This window comes from Pithys albifrons, chromosome 17 (assembly GCF_047495875.1).
Source record: "Pithys albifrons albifrons isolate INPA30051 chromosome 17, PitAlb_v1, whole genome shotgun sequence".
Lineage (NCBI taxonomy): Eukaryota > Metazoa > Chordata > Aves > Passeriformes > Thamnophilidae > Pithys > Pithys albifrons.
Window position 1 is genome coordinate 15182571 of NC_092474.1, and position 17390 is coordinate 15199960.

At 50.7% G+C, this 17390-nt stretch overlaps 1 protein-coding gene across 9 annotated transcripts in view; it reads right to left on the reverse strand.

Moving 5' to 3' along the window:
* Positions 1-2577: 2577 nt before the first annotated feature.
* Positions 2578-17390, reverse strand: part of AIFM3 (AIF family member 3) — a 53542-nt gene continuing 38729 nt past the window's right edge. For 5 of the 9 annotated variants that reach the window (XM_071571730.1, XM_071571729.1, XM_071571734.1 and 2 more), the window contains 12 exons: positions 16865-16951; positions 16134-16225; positions 14280-14410; positions 13090-13205; positions 12679-12750; positions 12293-12356; positions 11256-11332; positions 10337-10454; positions 9296-9394; positions 8695-8770; positions 5479-5583; positions 4073-4307 (listed from right to left, as the gene is read on the reverse strand). In XM_071571730.1, the coding sequence (XP_071427831.1) occupies positions 4202-4307; positions 5479-5583; positions 8695-8770; positions 9296-9394; positions 10337-10454; positions 11256-11332; positions 12293-12356; positions 12679-12750; positions 13090-13205; positions 14280-14410; positions 16134-16225; positions 16865-16951 (1143 nt within the window). In that variant the 3' untranslated portion in view covers positions 4073-4201. Of the gene's footprint in view, positions 3749-4072; positions 4308-5478; positions 5584-8694; positions 8771-9295; positions 9395-10336; positions 10455-11255; positions 11333-12292; positions 12357-12678; positions 12751-13089; positions 13206-14279; positions 14411-16133; positions 16226-16864; positions 16952-17390 lie in introns of those variants that run through there. The other 4 variants (XM_071571733.1, XM_071571735.1, XM_071571736.1 and 1 more) reach the window with 4 other exon arrangements.

The following is a 17390-nucleotide window of genomic DNA, read 5'->3' on the forward strand; positions in this document are numbered from 1 at the left end:
GGCTGACAGCTGAGCCCAGCTCAGCCAGGATTAGTCAGGAGGAAATCAGTGGGATGACAGGTCAGGCTAATGCGCAGGGCCACTGGCCATTGGCTCCCTGAGGACTGGGCTGCTGAGATGGGAGGGGGATGTGAGGAAGGAGAATTCCCAACTTGGTTCCTATGTAGGAACCACAAGGTGGAGTTGCAAGGGAGCCACAAGTCATAGAGCATCTCCTCTCCACAGCAGCTTTAGGGGCTGAGCAGCAGGTTGTACCTGTCACCATGACAGGGACACAGCAGTGTCCCCAGCAACTGCACCCTCTCCCAGCTAGGCTGTATCAACATAATTACTGCTCAAAGTCTCCTGACAGAGGAGGATAGCCCGCAAAAGAATGGCGCTCTTCATCTGAAATGCTTCTTCAAGACCTTCAGGCTCATGGAGCATTTACCCATCCCTGCGAGCGTCCCTGCGAACAGGCTGTCCCTGCAGATCTCCACACTGCTTAGTGTCCCCAGACTCCATGCAGGCTCAGGAGTGCTGGGGAGGGCAGTGGGGGTGGTGTGTGAGGGGATGGTTGAGCCAGAGGTGAATGTCAGGGAAAGGCGATGGTGCTTTGGGGACTTGTTAAAATAACAGAAGCATTAAGGTTGGAAAAGCCCTCTAAGACCAGTAAATACAACCAATTAACCCAGCACTGCCAGGTACCCCACAAAACCATGTCCCCAAGTCCAACATCTACGCATTTTTTTTAATATTTCCAGGGTTGGAGAACCCACCACCACCCTGGGCAGCCTGTGAAAGTGCTGGACAACCCTTTCCATAAAGAAATTTTCCCTAATATCCAACCTAAACATCCCCTGGTGCAACTTGAGACCATTTCCTCTCGCCCTGTCACTTGTTACTTGGGAATAGAGCCTGATCCCTTGACTCCACCTTCTGTCAGGAAGATGTAGAGAGCAACAAGGTCACCCTTGAGCCACCTTTTCTTCTGCCTGAGCCCTGCCAGCTCCCTCAGCCACTGCTCATCAGACTTGTGCTCCAGTCCCTTCCACAGCTCAGTTGCCCTTCTCTGGGTATGCTGTGTTAGTCCTACCCAACAGATGTGGTTTCACCTCCAACCCACCCCATAAGGTACATCAGAGAAGCTGCCTCAAATAGTGGGAGTGAATGCTGTAAATGAGTGAATGCTTTGTGGGATAGGCAGTAGCAAGGGACACAACAAACTAAAGAATAAGAGGATTCTTCTCTTGATAAAGCCAAAATGAAATTGCAGAGCTCACTGCCCTATGCTGCCAAAACCAAACACTCTGGAGCTGAAAGCCTGGTAGACCAATGCCTGAGTGGCTGAAGTCACAGGATCGCTGAATCACAGAATGGTTTGCATTGGAAGGGACCTTGAAGACCATCTTGTTCCAACCCCCTGCCATGGGCAGGGACACCTTCTACTAGACCAGGTTGCTTCAAGCCCCTTCCAACCCAACCTTGAACACTTCCAGGGATAGGGCAGACAGTGCTTCTCTGGGAAACCTGTGCCAATATCCCTGTCCCTCCACCCCTCTTCCCAAGTCCCTTTTCAGGTCTCTTGGACCCCCTTTAAGCACTGGAAGGGGCTCTCAGGTCTCCCTGGAGCCTTCTCTTCTCCAGGTGAACACTACCAGCTCTCCCAGCCTGGCTCCAGAGCAGAGGGGCTCCAGCACTGGAGCATCTCCATGGTCTCCCCTGGACTTGCTCCAGCAGCTCCATGTCCTTCCTATGTTGAGGACTCCAGAGCTGGATGCAGTACTCCAGGTGGGGTCTCATCTGAATGGAGCAGAGGCAAAGCTCTAGGCATGTTGTGCCCACCATGTGTCCACCCAGGGGTCCCGCTGGCACATGGGGCAAGACATGGGCAGGGCAACAGGCACAGCAGGAGCAGCAACTGCTGGAGAACTCAGGGTCTGGAACCATCACATCTCTATGGGCAAGAAGGGTGAGCAACCAAGAAGATACCTACCTGGGCAGTCTGGTGAAAGTAACTGTGATGGGGTAATGCAGCTGGGCATCACTAATAAGCTGCATGTGCACAGCTGAGTTCTCATTCCTTATGGATATGGGCAGTTTTGTAAGATGAGATGGAAACTTTCTGTCCTGGTGTGAGAGGCTGCAAGATGTGCCTGGAGAGGGGGCAGAGAAAACAACCCAGCCTTGCCCAGCTCCAGGACAGGCTCACCACTTGGTGAGCATTTGCCAAGGCACTGGATGAGGAGTCCCAGGTTCAACACCATCCCACACCATTGCGGAGTGGAAATGTCCATCTTTTGTGGATCCAGAAGACATACAATGGTCCCTCTTCATTGCTGTGTGCTGGAACCTGCACATCCTGTCTACCTTTCTCCTGGTCATTCTGCCTGGAAAAAACCTTGCAGTGAAACCAGAGACACCAATCAGAGATGTCATAGACACTGGTGATATTTCTATCCAGCCAAGATCTGAAAGACTGGAAATAAATACAGGTGAGCTGGACACACATGGGAAGCCTCTAGTGAAAAGGTACTGGCCAGCCTGCAGAGGTGACCCAAGGCTTTGGAAGGAAATAGAAATGACTGAGATCCCAAGAATAGTATTGCTTTAATTGATAGGGGGTTAATCAAATTAAAAATATAAATTCTCTTGTTTTGGACTCAGGGTAAAACACTGACTGCTGGGGAAGGAGCTGCCCCCAGAACAAAACACTGAAGACTCTGAGGGGATGACTCCCTGCTCTTTTAGGCTGATGGCCATGGGCCTGTGGCTGGCCAGGTACACTCCTGAGCTGGAGACATGGCTCTTCTTCAGGAGGGGCAGGAAACAGGACAGCAGAGCACTGGCATAGTGGGCTGAGATGAGAAATGTAGCCTTGTCACCAGGTGACAGGATGGATGAGTGACAGACAATGGACAGCCAGAAATGCTCCTCTGGCTACTTTTCCTCAAGTAACACCTCAGCAGCAGCAGCAGCACTAATCCCATGACATCATTAAGGAGAGACATCCCAGCGCTGCCTTGAAGGGTGACCACCAAGCCCAGGGCTGCAGCTGAGCCATCCCAGCTCTCCAGGGACCCCTGCTCCTCACCCTGGGGATGGACTAAGAGCTGCAGGTGTGGGAGCTGGACCACACACGCCCAGGCTGCACAGAGACCAGCCGGTGTGACCCCATCTTCTGGCCTGCCCAGATGCCTCATGGAGGGGGTGGGCACAGGGAGAGTAGTGGCAAACACTGCAGCCATGCAGGGAGGGAGCAGATGTCAGGCATCATGGGGATGAGCATTGGAGCTCTGCTGGGAGGGAAGAGAATTTTGGAAGGAGCCTCATGCATGAAAGCACAGGAGCAACCAAAGGCACTCAGGCTGCTTACGGGGACAAGGGATATGAATCAGGGCAGGCCTGCCTGGGGACCCTCAGCCCAATGGCAGCATCTGGAGCTGCGCAACATCCACATCCATTGCCAGTGCCAAACCCCACAGGTCTCTGGGGCCTGCTTTTCCAGTCCCATGGAAATTGCAGCAGCAGAGCCCCAGCCCTGCAGGCACCAGGGCAGAGAAGCCATGGGAGGTCCTGCTGGGAAGGTCAGTGTACAGTGCCAGGCATAGGTTCATCCAGGTCTCAAAGTGAAATGCCTGAGCCTTGGGGTTCCCACCGAGCCGTGAAGCTGCTGTCCTGTCTCCCCATGGTGAGTGCAGCATCAGGAGGGCACAGCCACCAGCGGTGTTAGGAGCCTTTCCCTGTTAGCCAGGACATGTCTCCGGTTCTAAAAGAGCGAAAAACCAGGTGAGGTGTTTCTCAGCATGTGGAAGCAAATGTTCTCTGTGTGTTTTGGTGCTAGTCCAGATATTAGTCATTGGGGCCTATCCCAGCACCATGCTGCACTGTGCAGAGGCTCTCTGCTCTCACTCACATGTCACTGAACTGTCCAAAAAGTCCATGCAGATCCTCAGTTCCATGTAAAACTGAACTCAAACACTTACTTTTTTTTTACTTATACCCTGCCCTTCTGGCATTCAGCTGAATATTCATGGAAAGCCCCCAAACCCCCAGCCAAGCAGGGTCCCAGCCAACAGGCCCATCCCCAGCAGATCTGTGCCTGATGTGGCTCCTGGCACCCCGCACAGCACAACACAGCAGCACAGCAGCATCGCCCCCTCTATGAGGGTTATGCAAAACAAGGATGCCCCACCACACAATCAGTGTCCCCATGTGGGAACTAGGGACATGGCCCAGTCAGGTGGCTGGCTGTCCCTCCTGCCACCCTCATGCCCAGCACACCCAGCACCCCAAACCGAACATACTTGCCATGATGGACAAACAGCCTAAAGTTGTGAAAGCAGGAGACAAAGAGAGAAAAGACATTCAGGTTTACATGGTCTGGTTTCCTCCAGGCCCCCCAAGCCCACCACAGGGCCAGCAGCTTCCACCTGCCACTGGGATGCCCATGAGATACCACCTCCCTCCCAGCCACAAAGTGGGAAACCAGCAACCACTTCCTGATGTACTGGGGATGATGGCACAAGAAATTCTTCCCTGTGAGGGTGGGCAGGCCCTGGCACAGGTTGCCCAGAGAGGCTGTGGCTGCCCCATCCCTGCAAGTGTTCAAGGCCAGGCTGAACAGGGCTTGGAGCACCCTGGTCCAGTGGAAGGTGTCTCTGCCCATGGTAGAGGGGGGAACAAGATGGTCTCTTTCAATCCAAACCATCCTGTGATTTTATGAACCCTGTCTTGGCTGGGTGGACCCATGACATGCTCCTTACCCCAGGGGTGCCCAAGGGAGTCTGAGCTGGTTCAGAGATGCCTGGGGGCTCGGAGTGCTCCTTTCCCTGAGCTTTTGAAAAGATCTCCTTTTATTCCAGATGTGGAAACACCCTTGGGACAGGGACCCATATTCCCTCAGCAGCTCTGATTCCCACTCTGAAGTCTCCTTCCCAGCTCTTATCACTTCCCCGGCATTTGTCTTTCAGCACCCACACTCAGCACTCTTTCCTCTGCAAGGTCTCAAAAACAAGAGTGAAAGAGAAAAATGCCCTATGTCTATGAGCTCCACTGCAAGGAACTGGAGGCTGAGACACCACAGGCTGGCATCCTGGTACCACCAGTTCTCTGAGCTGTGTTGTGCATAGAGGATTGTGCACAGGCTGCACATTCAGCCCCTCTCTGCAGGTGCCCTTGCCTGACTGGGTGCCCAGGTGATGTCCTTGGTGATGTGCCAGCACCTGAAGGCAGTAAATATCCCCCTCCCATCCAGTCTGTGCAAGGATTTGAGACCTAGTGTTTAAGACAAATGCCATGTGTGCAGGATGCCAGGGGAACTGGAGGAAGCTGGGAGGCAGCACTGGAGTAAGCAGTACAGGAAAGGAGATGCAAGAAGGGTATGGAGTAGGAGCAGCAGGGAAGAGCTGCCTTCGGGTTCTCAGCCCTGACCTGCACCCCATGGCTGTGCTTTGCCACTGCCCTGGCACTACTGGTTCCTGCTGCATGTCTACTTACTCCACATCACGCTTCCGGATGGTCCTGCCAGCAGCCAGGACCTCAGCCACCTTGGAGACGATTGGGTCATAGTTCATGCTGGCCACAGCCACCACCTCATCGCTCCTAGGGCCGGGCAGAGCAGAGCAGTTAGGGCACTCTGGATGGCCATCACCCAAAATCCAACAGGCTGGAGAGGAGCGGGAAGCAAAGAGAAACACCCACTCCAGAGCCAGGCCCGATCCCAAGGCATGAGCACCACAAGGACTGTGCTAGTGGCATGTGACAAGGGTCAGGAGAGGGCTCAAAGCTGGCATGGCAGGCTGGCCCCAGTGGTCCTGCCAATGCTCATGTGCTGGCATGGTGAGTATCACAAGGGTGTCTGGGAGACAGAGACAGCTCTGGCACCCTGGCATCTGTGGGAAACAAAGGTGGATCTGATGGTGGATAAAAACCTGGACATTTGCAAGACTGCCCACTGGTTGCTGTGATCCTTGTGCTGCTGCCCTGTGCCAAGGGAATGGAGAGGCAGGTGGTCAGGATTTCCCTGTGGAACACTCAGCTGGCATGCTCCATATTCCCTTCCTGATCCCCACCTCCAAATAGGCAGAGTGCCCACCTCTGAGCTGCTTCACAGGCACCAGGTCAGCTGGAGTGTCCAACACCAGGATCCCACAGCCCCAGTGATGAAGCCCTGGTGTATGTAGGATGTCCAGGGCAGCTGACTGTTCCCCATCAGGATCCCAATGCAACCTCAAAGGTTGAGCGGGAAACCAATGAAGCAGAAAGAAGAGAATGTAAAAATGCTGGAGGAGCTTAGGCTAAAGGCCATAGGCAAACAAGGGTTCTACTTTGAGGTCTGCTGAGGTCGACCCAAACACAAACCTTCTAAGACTGACCCATGAGATGATTTGTGGAGAGAGAACTGAATGGACAAACAATGTGAGATCAGGGAAGGTGTGTGGGTAAGATATTAAACTCTGGTGATGTTGAGTAAACTGAAGAATCAAAGCACCCACCAAACCAAGATCTGCTCTTCAATCCACTGCCACAAAGTTCTGTGATCAACAGAGCAAAGAGCAGCCAAGGAGGGGGGTACATGTGCCTAATTCCCAGGAGGAGGAGAGCAAAAGCCATGTTTCAGAGGATAGCCATGGGAGTTGAAGTGATCTCTCACAGCTGTCCACAAAACCATGGGGCAGCTCCATCACAGACTGTCTGTTTCAAAAGGTTCCCATTCCTAAATAAGCTCACTGCAAATCAAGGAGAGCAAGTGTCCTGAGCACAGCCAGCTCCCAGGTGGGAAACACAAAGTGGTTGGAGAGACCTGTCCATCAAAACCAGGGAGAGATTTGCTGTTCCTGTTTCCTATACACCTCCCAGCACAAGGCCTTTCACTGACCCCTACATTGCTCTGACCAGGGAGAGATGAAGTTTTCCTCTTCAAACTCGAGGGCAAAAAGAGCCCTATGATGAACACTGATGCTGAGGACAGGCTGTTGGAGTGGGAACCACCAGTGGTTCCTGCAACAGCCAAGGAAGACCAGGAGGAGAAGAGTGCAATTATGGTGTGGGCACAGCAGAAGGAAGTAGAAGGAAATGGTTGGTTTGGGACTGTCCTTAGTCAAAAAGCATTAGCACTAAGCAGAAGAACCATCACCAAAGAAGAAAGAGGAAGTGGCCTGTCACAGAAGCTGGGACAGGGACTTGATGACAGCTGAGCAAAGCAGTGGGGGACACAATGGCCAACCTCCACCAGATGGCATACCCCAGTACCTCTGGCTCTCAGTGTGGAATGCTGTCCTGGTACCCAAAAGATATCGCCAGGAACCCCTCCTAGGTAGCAGAACAACACAGTGCTCAGCAGGGGACCCCTGCTGCTGCCCACCAAGCCCAGCTCTCCGCTGTGCCTGGGCAGACCCAGGCAGTCCCTACCCCTTGCAGCCACCTTGGCACACAGAGCATGGATTGTGCACCTTGCTCAAGGTGTTCCCTTTGAACAGGCTCCTCAGATGTTTCATTAAAGCATCTGACCTTTCCTTTCTAATTAGGGTTGGGATAAAGAGCTAAATGCAGCTCTCCCCAGCACAGGTGGCACAAACCCATCCCTTCAGGCAATACTGGCCAAGGGGCCAGCACACCCCAAACTGTGTCTAATGTGTGAAGGGCCCCAGGTGCCAGCTGGAGCCCCATTCCCTCCCACAGGTGTTGACCTGAGGTGTGCAAGCATCAGGAGGAAGAGGCTGAGCATCAAGGACCCATGGGGTGATACAATGAGCCCTGTGCCTCTCCAAGCCCAAGGGACAAATCCAACTGCCAGGCTCCATCCTGGAGCCAATGTGGCATCCTCAGAGAAGGGGAAGGCATGAGGGACATTGGAGAGGGAATAGAGGGACAGTGAAATGATCCCTGCAGAGCCAGAGCTGACTCCTGCCTGGAACTCCCTCCTGATCCCTGCCTGGATGCTGCTGCTGAGTAGTTTGATGGCTGAGCTGGGCAGCCTTTTGCTTCCCTGGTTTCCCTCTCCCCATCCTTAATAATAGAAAGCACTTGGAGAAACCCCTCTGGTTCCAGGCACAAGGAGGTTCTATGGCCACTGTTTTCAGACTGGGATGAAACACAGGCAACAGAAGAATAAACAGCAGCAAATATTTTAGAGACAAATTCATGATGCACCCAGTCTAAACAGCCAACGTGGCTCCAGAACACCTGAGGCAACACATCCCAGCTGCAAGCACATCTCAGGAATGACTTCCCAGGTAAGGTCCCAGCCCAGGGGAGAGATGGGCTTCACTACAGACTAAACCTCCTGAGCTGTTGCAAACCTTCACAGCTTGCTATAGACAGAAATGTTTTTTGAGCTCAGTTTGTCAATCCAGAATCAGAATTGGTGATGCCTGAGCACCCAGTCCAGCCCTGGTCACAAACCATTAACATGGTCATGAGATGGGAAGGAAATCTTTGATAGGTATTGCCAGTAGAAGCCATCATCTGCTCCCAAAGATTATGTGAACAAAGGGCTTATGTCTGACAGAGACACCAAGTCCAAAGACCAGCTTAATTTGTTCTATGATCAGCACATAATTTCTCCAGGGCCTTTTACTGGTGTCCCATAAGCTCAGTGTCCAGAGATGAACAAAACTGACTGACAGAAGCCCTGGTGAAACTATTTTCCAGTCTTGCAGAGCACTCTCAGATGAATGCCTGTGTAGAAACATGGAGAAGAGAAACACTTACTTGGTATAAAATGCCACAAACTTCAGTTCATCTAAATCTCCCTGAATGACAACATCATCGAATCCTTCCCCATGGCCTGCAAAGCAGAGAAGAAGTGAATTCAGCAACAATTCCTCTAGATCCAGCTCTAAGATAGGGTGTTTCACTCCAGAGCTACAGAAAGAACATCCTGCAGTGAACAAGAGACCAGCACTGGCAGATGTGGGTACCAGGACTCACAGAATCACAGGATGCCATAGGCATGGACACCTTCCACTAGACCAGGTTGCTCCAAGCCCTGTCCAACCTGGCCTTGGACACTTCCACGGATGGGGCAGCCACAGCTACTCTGGGCAACCTGTGCCAGGGCCTCCCCACCCTCACAGGGAAAAATTCCTTCCCAATATTTAATCTAAATCAACCCCCCCATCATGTTTAGAGAAGTTCACTTCACAGCAGACAGTTTTCAGAGGAGATACTAAACCCCTCAGAAGTCAGGCAGAGAAGCAGATCCGTGGCAGAGGCTGGTGTGGAGGGTCCACAGCAAGGGAGATGGCTGTGGCTCTATCTGAGGACACCCCCACCAGCACAAACTTCATGGCAGCCTCAGGGAGCCCCTTACCCGCATACCGGATGCTCTTCCCAAACATAGCGGTCCACAAATACGGGATGGTGCTGATCTCTGTGCCATGGGCCAGCATGTTCAGCGCAGCAATACGGCCTGCAAGAGAGCAGAACCAGAAGGACTGAGGAATTCCCACACCAGAGCAAGCATCGTGGTCTGCCTTCAGGGCACAGCTCAGCATCAATATAACCAGTCACAGAGTACAGCAAAACCAAGAACTGCTGCTGCAAAAACCCCACACAGCAACAAAGACCAAGCAGGAAGCACACTGCATCATCTGAGGATAGGCTTGGACTCCTTCCCATGGTGCAGCTCCTACTCATCATATCCAATAGCATGAGCAATGTACCCATGAGACCCTTTCCCCACAACTTCTGGAATAGTGACAGAGATGAGAGCATGCTGAGCTCCCACGCAGACAGGGACAGGATGGACAAACCCCTGGAGACATACCAGCTGTTGGGATACGGTCTCTGCCACAAAGACATGTCTGGGCTGAGGGCTGAGTCCAAGGCTGACTTTGGAGCTGTGGTTCCAAAACCTCTCACCCAGGGCACCCATCTGGAGGGAAACCTCCTCACAGGACTGTGGCCTTGAGAGCGGTCAGTCTCATCAGGGGTTTTAGGCTGATATGAAGGGGAGAAAGATCTGAGCTCTGCAACATGATCCTGGGCCAGCCTAGCAGTGTGGGCAGCCCAGCTGGAAACCTGAGCCCAGGCTGACTTTAGGATTTGAGCTCCTAAGTGGTCCCCAGGCAAAGAGAAGAGCAGACTCCTGCAGCAATGCAGATGCCAGGGAGCAGAGGGCATACGGGCAACCCCGTCCCTGGACCTCTGTGCTTGTGACAAGGCATTGTTAGGCAAAGCTTGGCACAAATGCAAACAAATGCAGGCGTACTGGGCAGGATAAAATATACATGCTTCAAAATGTTCAATACAATCACCCAATCTCCCTGTTAGCAGTTGTCTCATTCTGTTCTTAGAGGGTTTGGAAATTTCCTGGGAATCTGCAAAAGGCTCTTTTCTGTCAAGTACCTACCATGCATGTGGGCCATCTGCCAGTGGGGGACATTCACCTTCTTGTTATTCCTCAAGGCCAGTGGGAATGTTACAGCATCTCCGGCAGCAAAGACCCCAGGGATGTTGGTCTGCATCATCTGCAGGGAACAGAGGTGTGCATTAGTGGGGTTTGCACAACACACAAACAGAAATAGGGAACTCCTCTAGAGCTGCCACATCCCCAGGAACACAGCGACACCTCTGCTCAGCTGTGGGACCCCTAGGTGGGATTTCATTCAGCCTTCTTCACTTTCAAAGGAGAACACACAGACAGGGACCTACAATATCCCTCTGCCAGTGAGTTATCCAGTAAAAAGAGACATGGACTGGCATCCCAGACCTTAGAAGTCTAGGGTCTGTTGGTCCTTGCAGATAGAGCCCAGCTTTTCACATGGATGAGCAATAACACAGTGTGGGTAGCACTGAACCCCAGCTGGCCGACACCCTCTCACTCATGGCATTCACCACCCATCAGCACCATCATCACTCCCAACAGTCACTGGTGATGGGGAGAGCGGATTGAGATCCTTTAGGATACTCGGAAAGATTGATCTTCTCTCCCCTGAAATGTCCAAACTCCTCCAGGGCAGCTCAAAACGGGACCCAAGACAGAGCACCCAGGGTTGGAATTTGCAAATCCCACACTTGCAGGGGCAGTCCCAGGCACTCCTGGTGATGATCCCAGAATCTCAGCATCTCATAGAATCATTAAGTCCAACTCCTGAGCCTGTACAGGCCACCCCTAGAATTTCAAAATTCCAATTCTGCCAATCTTGACAGATAAAAAGCCATGAAAAGCACCTGTGACAGGAGTTTAGAGCCCCCAGGAAGCTCATCCGTGAGGAGAGCTGACCTGGCTCCTCCAGCTCTCCCTCCTCCAGAGGTTGCCCTGGGCTTACCTTGTTGACCACGATGAAGCCCTTGGAGTCAATATGGATGCCACTCTGCTTGAGGAAGCCTGTTGCTGGCACTGCACCTATGGAAGAAGGCAAAGGTTGCTGCTGCAATACTTGGCTGTTCTGTGGCCCTGGGGGCCTGATCCAAGATCAGCAGATCCTCTCCTGCCAGGACAGTTGGTCTGTGCCCAGGGAAAGGCAGTGGCTGCTCCAGGAGCAGGGAGCAGGCCAGGCACCCGACAGAGTCCCCACTGCACCAGCTTCTGCCCCTCAGGATCTCTATCCTTCCCCAAGCCATCAGTATAACCTGCCCACCACCCTTTTCTAGTGCTTGGAGATAATTTTCAATTTAATTCTCTTTTAGTTTGAAAAAAAGTTATATTTAAAAAGGAATCTCTGAGTTTCCAGGGCTCCTTGCCCCCCTCAGTCGGTACCTTTCCTTCACCCTTCCTTTTCCTTTTTTAAACTATTTTTTTTCCTCCAGCCTTCACAAATCAGAGTAGTCATACAAAACCAGAATTAAATGAATTCTGTGATTCTTTCAGTCCACAGCATTCTGAAAAGTTACAGAGATGGAGGGAAAGAGGTTTTTTTTTCCCCTAAACATAAAGGAGAAAAATACCCTCTTCTATAGGGTATTTTCTTTGATTTTAAAATAATAGGGTATTCTCTTATTTTATAATATGGGTTTCATTTTTTTATTGCTGGCAGCAGCAATTAAAAACAGTTTAAAAACATTCAGTTTGGGGAAGCTTCAATAAAAAACAACTTGAGGAGATGAAATTGCTTCAAATGTGGGCTTTTTTTCTGGAAAAGCCAAACCTGTTACTATTTCCCAAATATATTTTGGAGTGGAGGCTCTAGAAAGGCCTTTTTTAGTTACACAGACTCGTGTGTGGCAGCTGAACAGAGCTGACATACCACCCCCAGCAGCCCCAGCTATCCAGCCCCAAGGACTCCTTGCTGCCACATCCCCTCCAGCTTCCCCTCCTCCCTGCAGAGCTCCCCAGCCCCCAGGTCAGCACCACACAACCCCTTACCAACACCAACAACACACACGTCAGCGCGCAGGACCTTCCCACTCTTCAGCACAACCTCCTTGAGCTGCAAGAGACACGGGGAGAGGGGGCAGCCATCACAGTTATTTTAGGGACAGAAAACCCTCTGTAGCAGCAGGAAGCCAAGCTGGCAGCTCGCCTCCTTTGTGACATGCAAGCTGACCGTAATTCCTTAGAAAAGCATCAGGAGGAGGGTGGGAGCAATGAAGCCATCCCCCATACCACACTTTTGCTCATGGGGGCTAAATCCAGAATATGAATTTCAGGGACTAGTAAAGACAGGAGAGCAAAACTTCAGCAGGGAAGGGAATGGCAGCCCTTGGGGATGCCACGGCAGTGCCCCCTGGGAACCCCTGCCCACACTCTACCTTTCCCTCCTGCTCCCGTAGCTCTGACACCTCTGTCTGCATGTAGAACTTTACCCTGTTGTTCTCGAACATCTGGAGGGGGAAACAAGGGACAGAGGGGACATCAGGACCCTGAACCACCCTTGATCCTGGTGTCCCTGTGCCCCCAGCACTGTTCTGCCCACCCCCAGGTCTTGCCTTGATCCGTGCCGCAAAGGGGGTCAGCACTCCCACCCTCCCAACATGGGTCCAGGAGAAGATGCTCTACAGAAGGTGGAGCACGGCAAGGAAGACAAAGCCCACTCTGTCTACTGACTGCTGCCATCACAGCTTTGTCAATAAACATCAAGTAAATTAATTAGTGCAAAAAGTGGAACAAGCAGAACACGCTCTGTTACCAACCCTCCCCTCCATATGGGAAAGCAAGGTCACCTTCATGACAGCACGGCCAACCCTCTCTCCAAAGAACTTCTTGAAGGGGACTTCCTCCAGCTCCACCAGGGACACCGAGTGGGCTCTCTCTGCGAGGTAGGCAGCTACCTCCATCCCTGGGAAACAGAAGCAGGTCCGAGTGGCTGTGGGACCCCCCCGGCACTGCCCTGTGTCCCTGGAACCGGCTGCAGCAGAGGAGTAGCCTCACCCACTCTGACTGGGGAGGCTGGAGCTGCACTACTGGGAAAACGGGAGCCACCAGATCTGGTCACACGCAGGGCAACACCAATTCAGGTATTCTTTAAGACCAAAGGGAGGAACTGGCCATGATGAAGCCCCAGAGTGCCCTGGGAAGCCATAGCACATGGAATGATGGACCTCAGCCAAGGGAAACCCTCCTTCCAGGACCCAGCTGCAGTCTGAAAACAGCCATTGGGAGTAGCTGTTTTCTCTGATCAGAATGGGAGAATTGTGCTGCTGTGAAATCCACGGGAACCTCCACCAAGACATTTTCTATCTATGTGGATTTTTATGGAAATGAATCTTCTTGATGACTTGCAGTTTACAACTGGCTCCTCACACCACATGCTTTTCTGCAGATCTTATTGATTAACCGCTAAAACAGGTTTATCTTTTATAAAAGAAAAAACCAAATAATGAAAATTTTATAATAACTTCATTCATTAATAAAAAATTATTCTTAAGGCTTGTAGGGCCCTTTATTATTTTGTTAGGATGCACAATAATTTTGTTAGAATCATATCAAGCAAAAAGAACTATCAAGGAAACTGTAAGATTTGTCCTGTGTATTTCAAAAATTCACTGCTCTGCTAAAAAGTAAAAGAGAAATAAACCCACAGGCTCCCACCTGCCAAGACTCTCCTGAGTCAAGCCAAATCCAGACACCCAAGACCTGAACCCACCTGAGCACCAGTACTGGCCTTGCCATGTGTTTTTCAGACTGGACAGCAACATCTGTGCCCATGCAAGCCCAGCCTCTTTGGAAAACCAATTTCTTCAGCAAGGATATGTTCTTACAAACACCCAGGGCTGAAGGTTGGACTACCCAAGGTGCAGTTCGGTGGGGGAGTTACCTCTAACTGGGCAGTGACAAACTGGGCAAGGGACATGGACTATCTACGGGAAGAGGTGGAGAGCTGGGACACGGCACCACCTGAGCAAGTGCTCACCCAGGAAGGATGCTCCCACGATGACCACATTCTTGCTCGTGGCCAGCTTTACCACACGGTTGGCATCTTCGGGTGTCCGGATGTTGAAAACATTTTCCATCTCCTTGCCTTTGCAGCTGAGAGCTTTGGGCCTGAAAAACACTGAGGGTGATATAACTGCTTTTCCTGACCCCATGATGACTGCAGGCCCCAGTTGGGATTGTAGAAATTCCTTCTGGGGCTTCAGACTTTCCTTTCTTTACTTTTCTCTAGGCTGGAGACATAACATGTTAAAATCCAAATGCTGGTGGACAATGGTTGAGCAGGGGCTTCTAGGCAGCCACCCCAGACCCTACTGTGTCCCTGAAGGGCTGAGGGACCTCCTTTCTGGGGCAATGCAGTATGGTGCAGGATAGGCACTGCTTTACAAGCCTTTGCTCAACCACTGGCATGTTCTAAAATTTTCAGAAGCTTAAGAGGACACAGAAAACTTACTCTGTCCTCCAGCAGTGCTTTGGAGCCAGATATTGAAAGTTTGATAAGGCTCTGCAGATGCAGGCTCCACTCTCCATTCCTGCAGGCACACTGCTGATGCTGTAGCAACCTAATCATGCCCTCCCCAGGCACTTACTGGAGCCTATAAATTTTTAATATCTGTTCTCTGCATACCTTACTCACATCTGGAAATGGGACAGATGATCCTAAAATATTTAGGTACTTTAAAAAACATTTACCCAGTGTACCTGGAGATTGTGTACGAGGATTTTGAAATTATTGCCAAAGGCTAAACCATCTTTTGAACCTAATTCAGTATTTGGTGCAGATGGCATTCTGGCTGCAGCACTGTACACCCCAACACCAGCCATTCACACCTGGTGGGGCTATTGCTGTGACTGGTGGTACACTGGCTTCCATTGTGAGTCCCTGCACTGGCTGTTCTGCAGCATCCCCTTCCCAGATGATAAATTATGCAGGGACTGCATTTCTCATACTTCATTTTATGGCTTGGTGTAACGAGCACAAGGAAGGAGAGCAAGGATGCCTCTTTTCAGCTTAAACTGCCAATTTTGACAAACCTCCTATTGAAAACAAACTGATCCACTACTTCCAGGGTACAAGGAGCAATGCCATCTGGGGTGATGCTCAGCATTCTAGCACATTAATACCACCTTTCCCCGTGGCTGGACCAGGTTCAGTCCTGAAAATCCCATCGTGGGGGCAAGGCTCCTAAAAGGTCTGTTAGGCTGAGGTAACAGCAGGACTTAATTAGGGCTGCAATAGTGAAGTGTCAAGCTTTAATTGCTGAGAAAGATCTTAAAGGTTGGCAGGAAATGAAAGATGGAAATTCAGAGGTATGTTAAGGTTGGATGTTATTGAAGAATGAAAAGAAGAGCAACGTGGCTAAAATGACCTCTAAAAAAAAATAAGATCCTTCCACATTGGAAGCTTTTGTTAAAGAAAATATGTTCAAGGTCTGGGGCAACCATCCCTGGAAGTGTTCAATGTCAGGCTGAATGGGGCTTGGAGCAACCTAGTCTAGTGGGAGGTGTCCTTGCCCATCGAAGGGGGTTGGAACCAGATGAGCTTTAAGATGCCTTCCAACCCAAACCATCCTGTGATTCTACAATTTTATAATATATGATGCAGAGATATATACATGAAATAGACAGATGATGATACACAGATGAAGATGTAGATACATGCAGATACATCCAAAATCTTTGGTGATCCTTGACTTTGCCAAAAACACTCTTGCAAACAAATTCAGTGTCTGAATTCACCTGCAATATTTCACCCCTTATCCCCAGGGACAATCCTCAAATTCTCAGATAAAACAGTTTCTCTTGATCTTTCAGACTTTTGTCTGTAGCTTACGTGTTTCCAGTCGCTATCAGCAGCTTGTTGTATTCCATGTTAAGCCCATCCTTGAACACAGCTATCTTGTTCTTGATATCCACAGCCGCAACCTGAAATCATTCTTAAATAATGTTAAGGGATGAAATCCCAGATGCTCACTGAGCTCCCAGCCCAGTCAACTCATCTGTCAGGTTTTAGTCATCCATGTTAGTTTATTTGTTTTAGTTGGTTAGTTAATTGGTTTTAGTCTGCTTGTTTAGTCTGTTAGTTTTACTCTTCCCAGTCCACAGCTTGTCCAATCCAGACCTTAAATATTCCTTGCTACCTTTTCACAAATCCTGGGAGATTTCTCAATATAAATAAAATAACAGAAAGAAATGTTTAAGCCATCATTGTTTCCACTGCTTGAAGGCTGATTATCCTAATCAGAGGGCAAGTGGTCACCCCAGATCCATACAAGAGTGCTGACAAATGGCATGTAAGAAGTGATGGCCACCACTGATGACCACACCATGGTGATGCCCCGGCTGTGCTCCCTGCCACAGGAGCATTGCATTAGCTGTGTTCTGAACAACCACAGGCAACCTGTGCCCGGGGGCACAAAACAGGGGGCTGGGGGACACCCAACATTTATGCAATGGCATCCAGTGAGACAAGAACAGAGACAGCTGCCACGTTCCCTAAATATAGTCTTTGCATACCAGCACTTGCTGATGACAGCCTGCAGGAACACACAGGACTCTCCTTACCTGCATTTCAGTCAGGACTTCGATGTCATAGGTGCAGAAGAACTCCTTGGGGCGCAGGGCAATCTGCTCAGGATGAGAATCCATTGACTGCAAAAAAAGCCATTTTTCTGTCAACTGCTGCGGGTTTAACAGGTGAGTGGAGAAATGGCTGTTACCAACACAAGCCAGCAGTAGCCTGAAGTCAGCACTTATGGCACAGGTTAAGGGAGTGGCTCTACAGGGCTGGAATCAAAAAGCCTGCTCAAGTAAAAGTCATCACAAGAGGCCAGTCTGGGCTCTGGTTCCCCCTCTGCTGGCTTGGTGTGAGGCTGGTACTGACCAGCTGAGTCAGGACTACAGTAAGTCTTTCTGAGTGTTGGGAAAGCAACCATAAATGAAGCTCCTCACAGCTCACACAGGTTCACAGGAGCAAGAGGAAAGCCTCATTTTACAATGAGGGTGGTAAAACACCGGCACAGTGAAGCCCAAAGAAGCTGTGGCTGCCCCATCCCTGGAAGTGTTCAAGGTCAGGCTGATAGGACTTGGA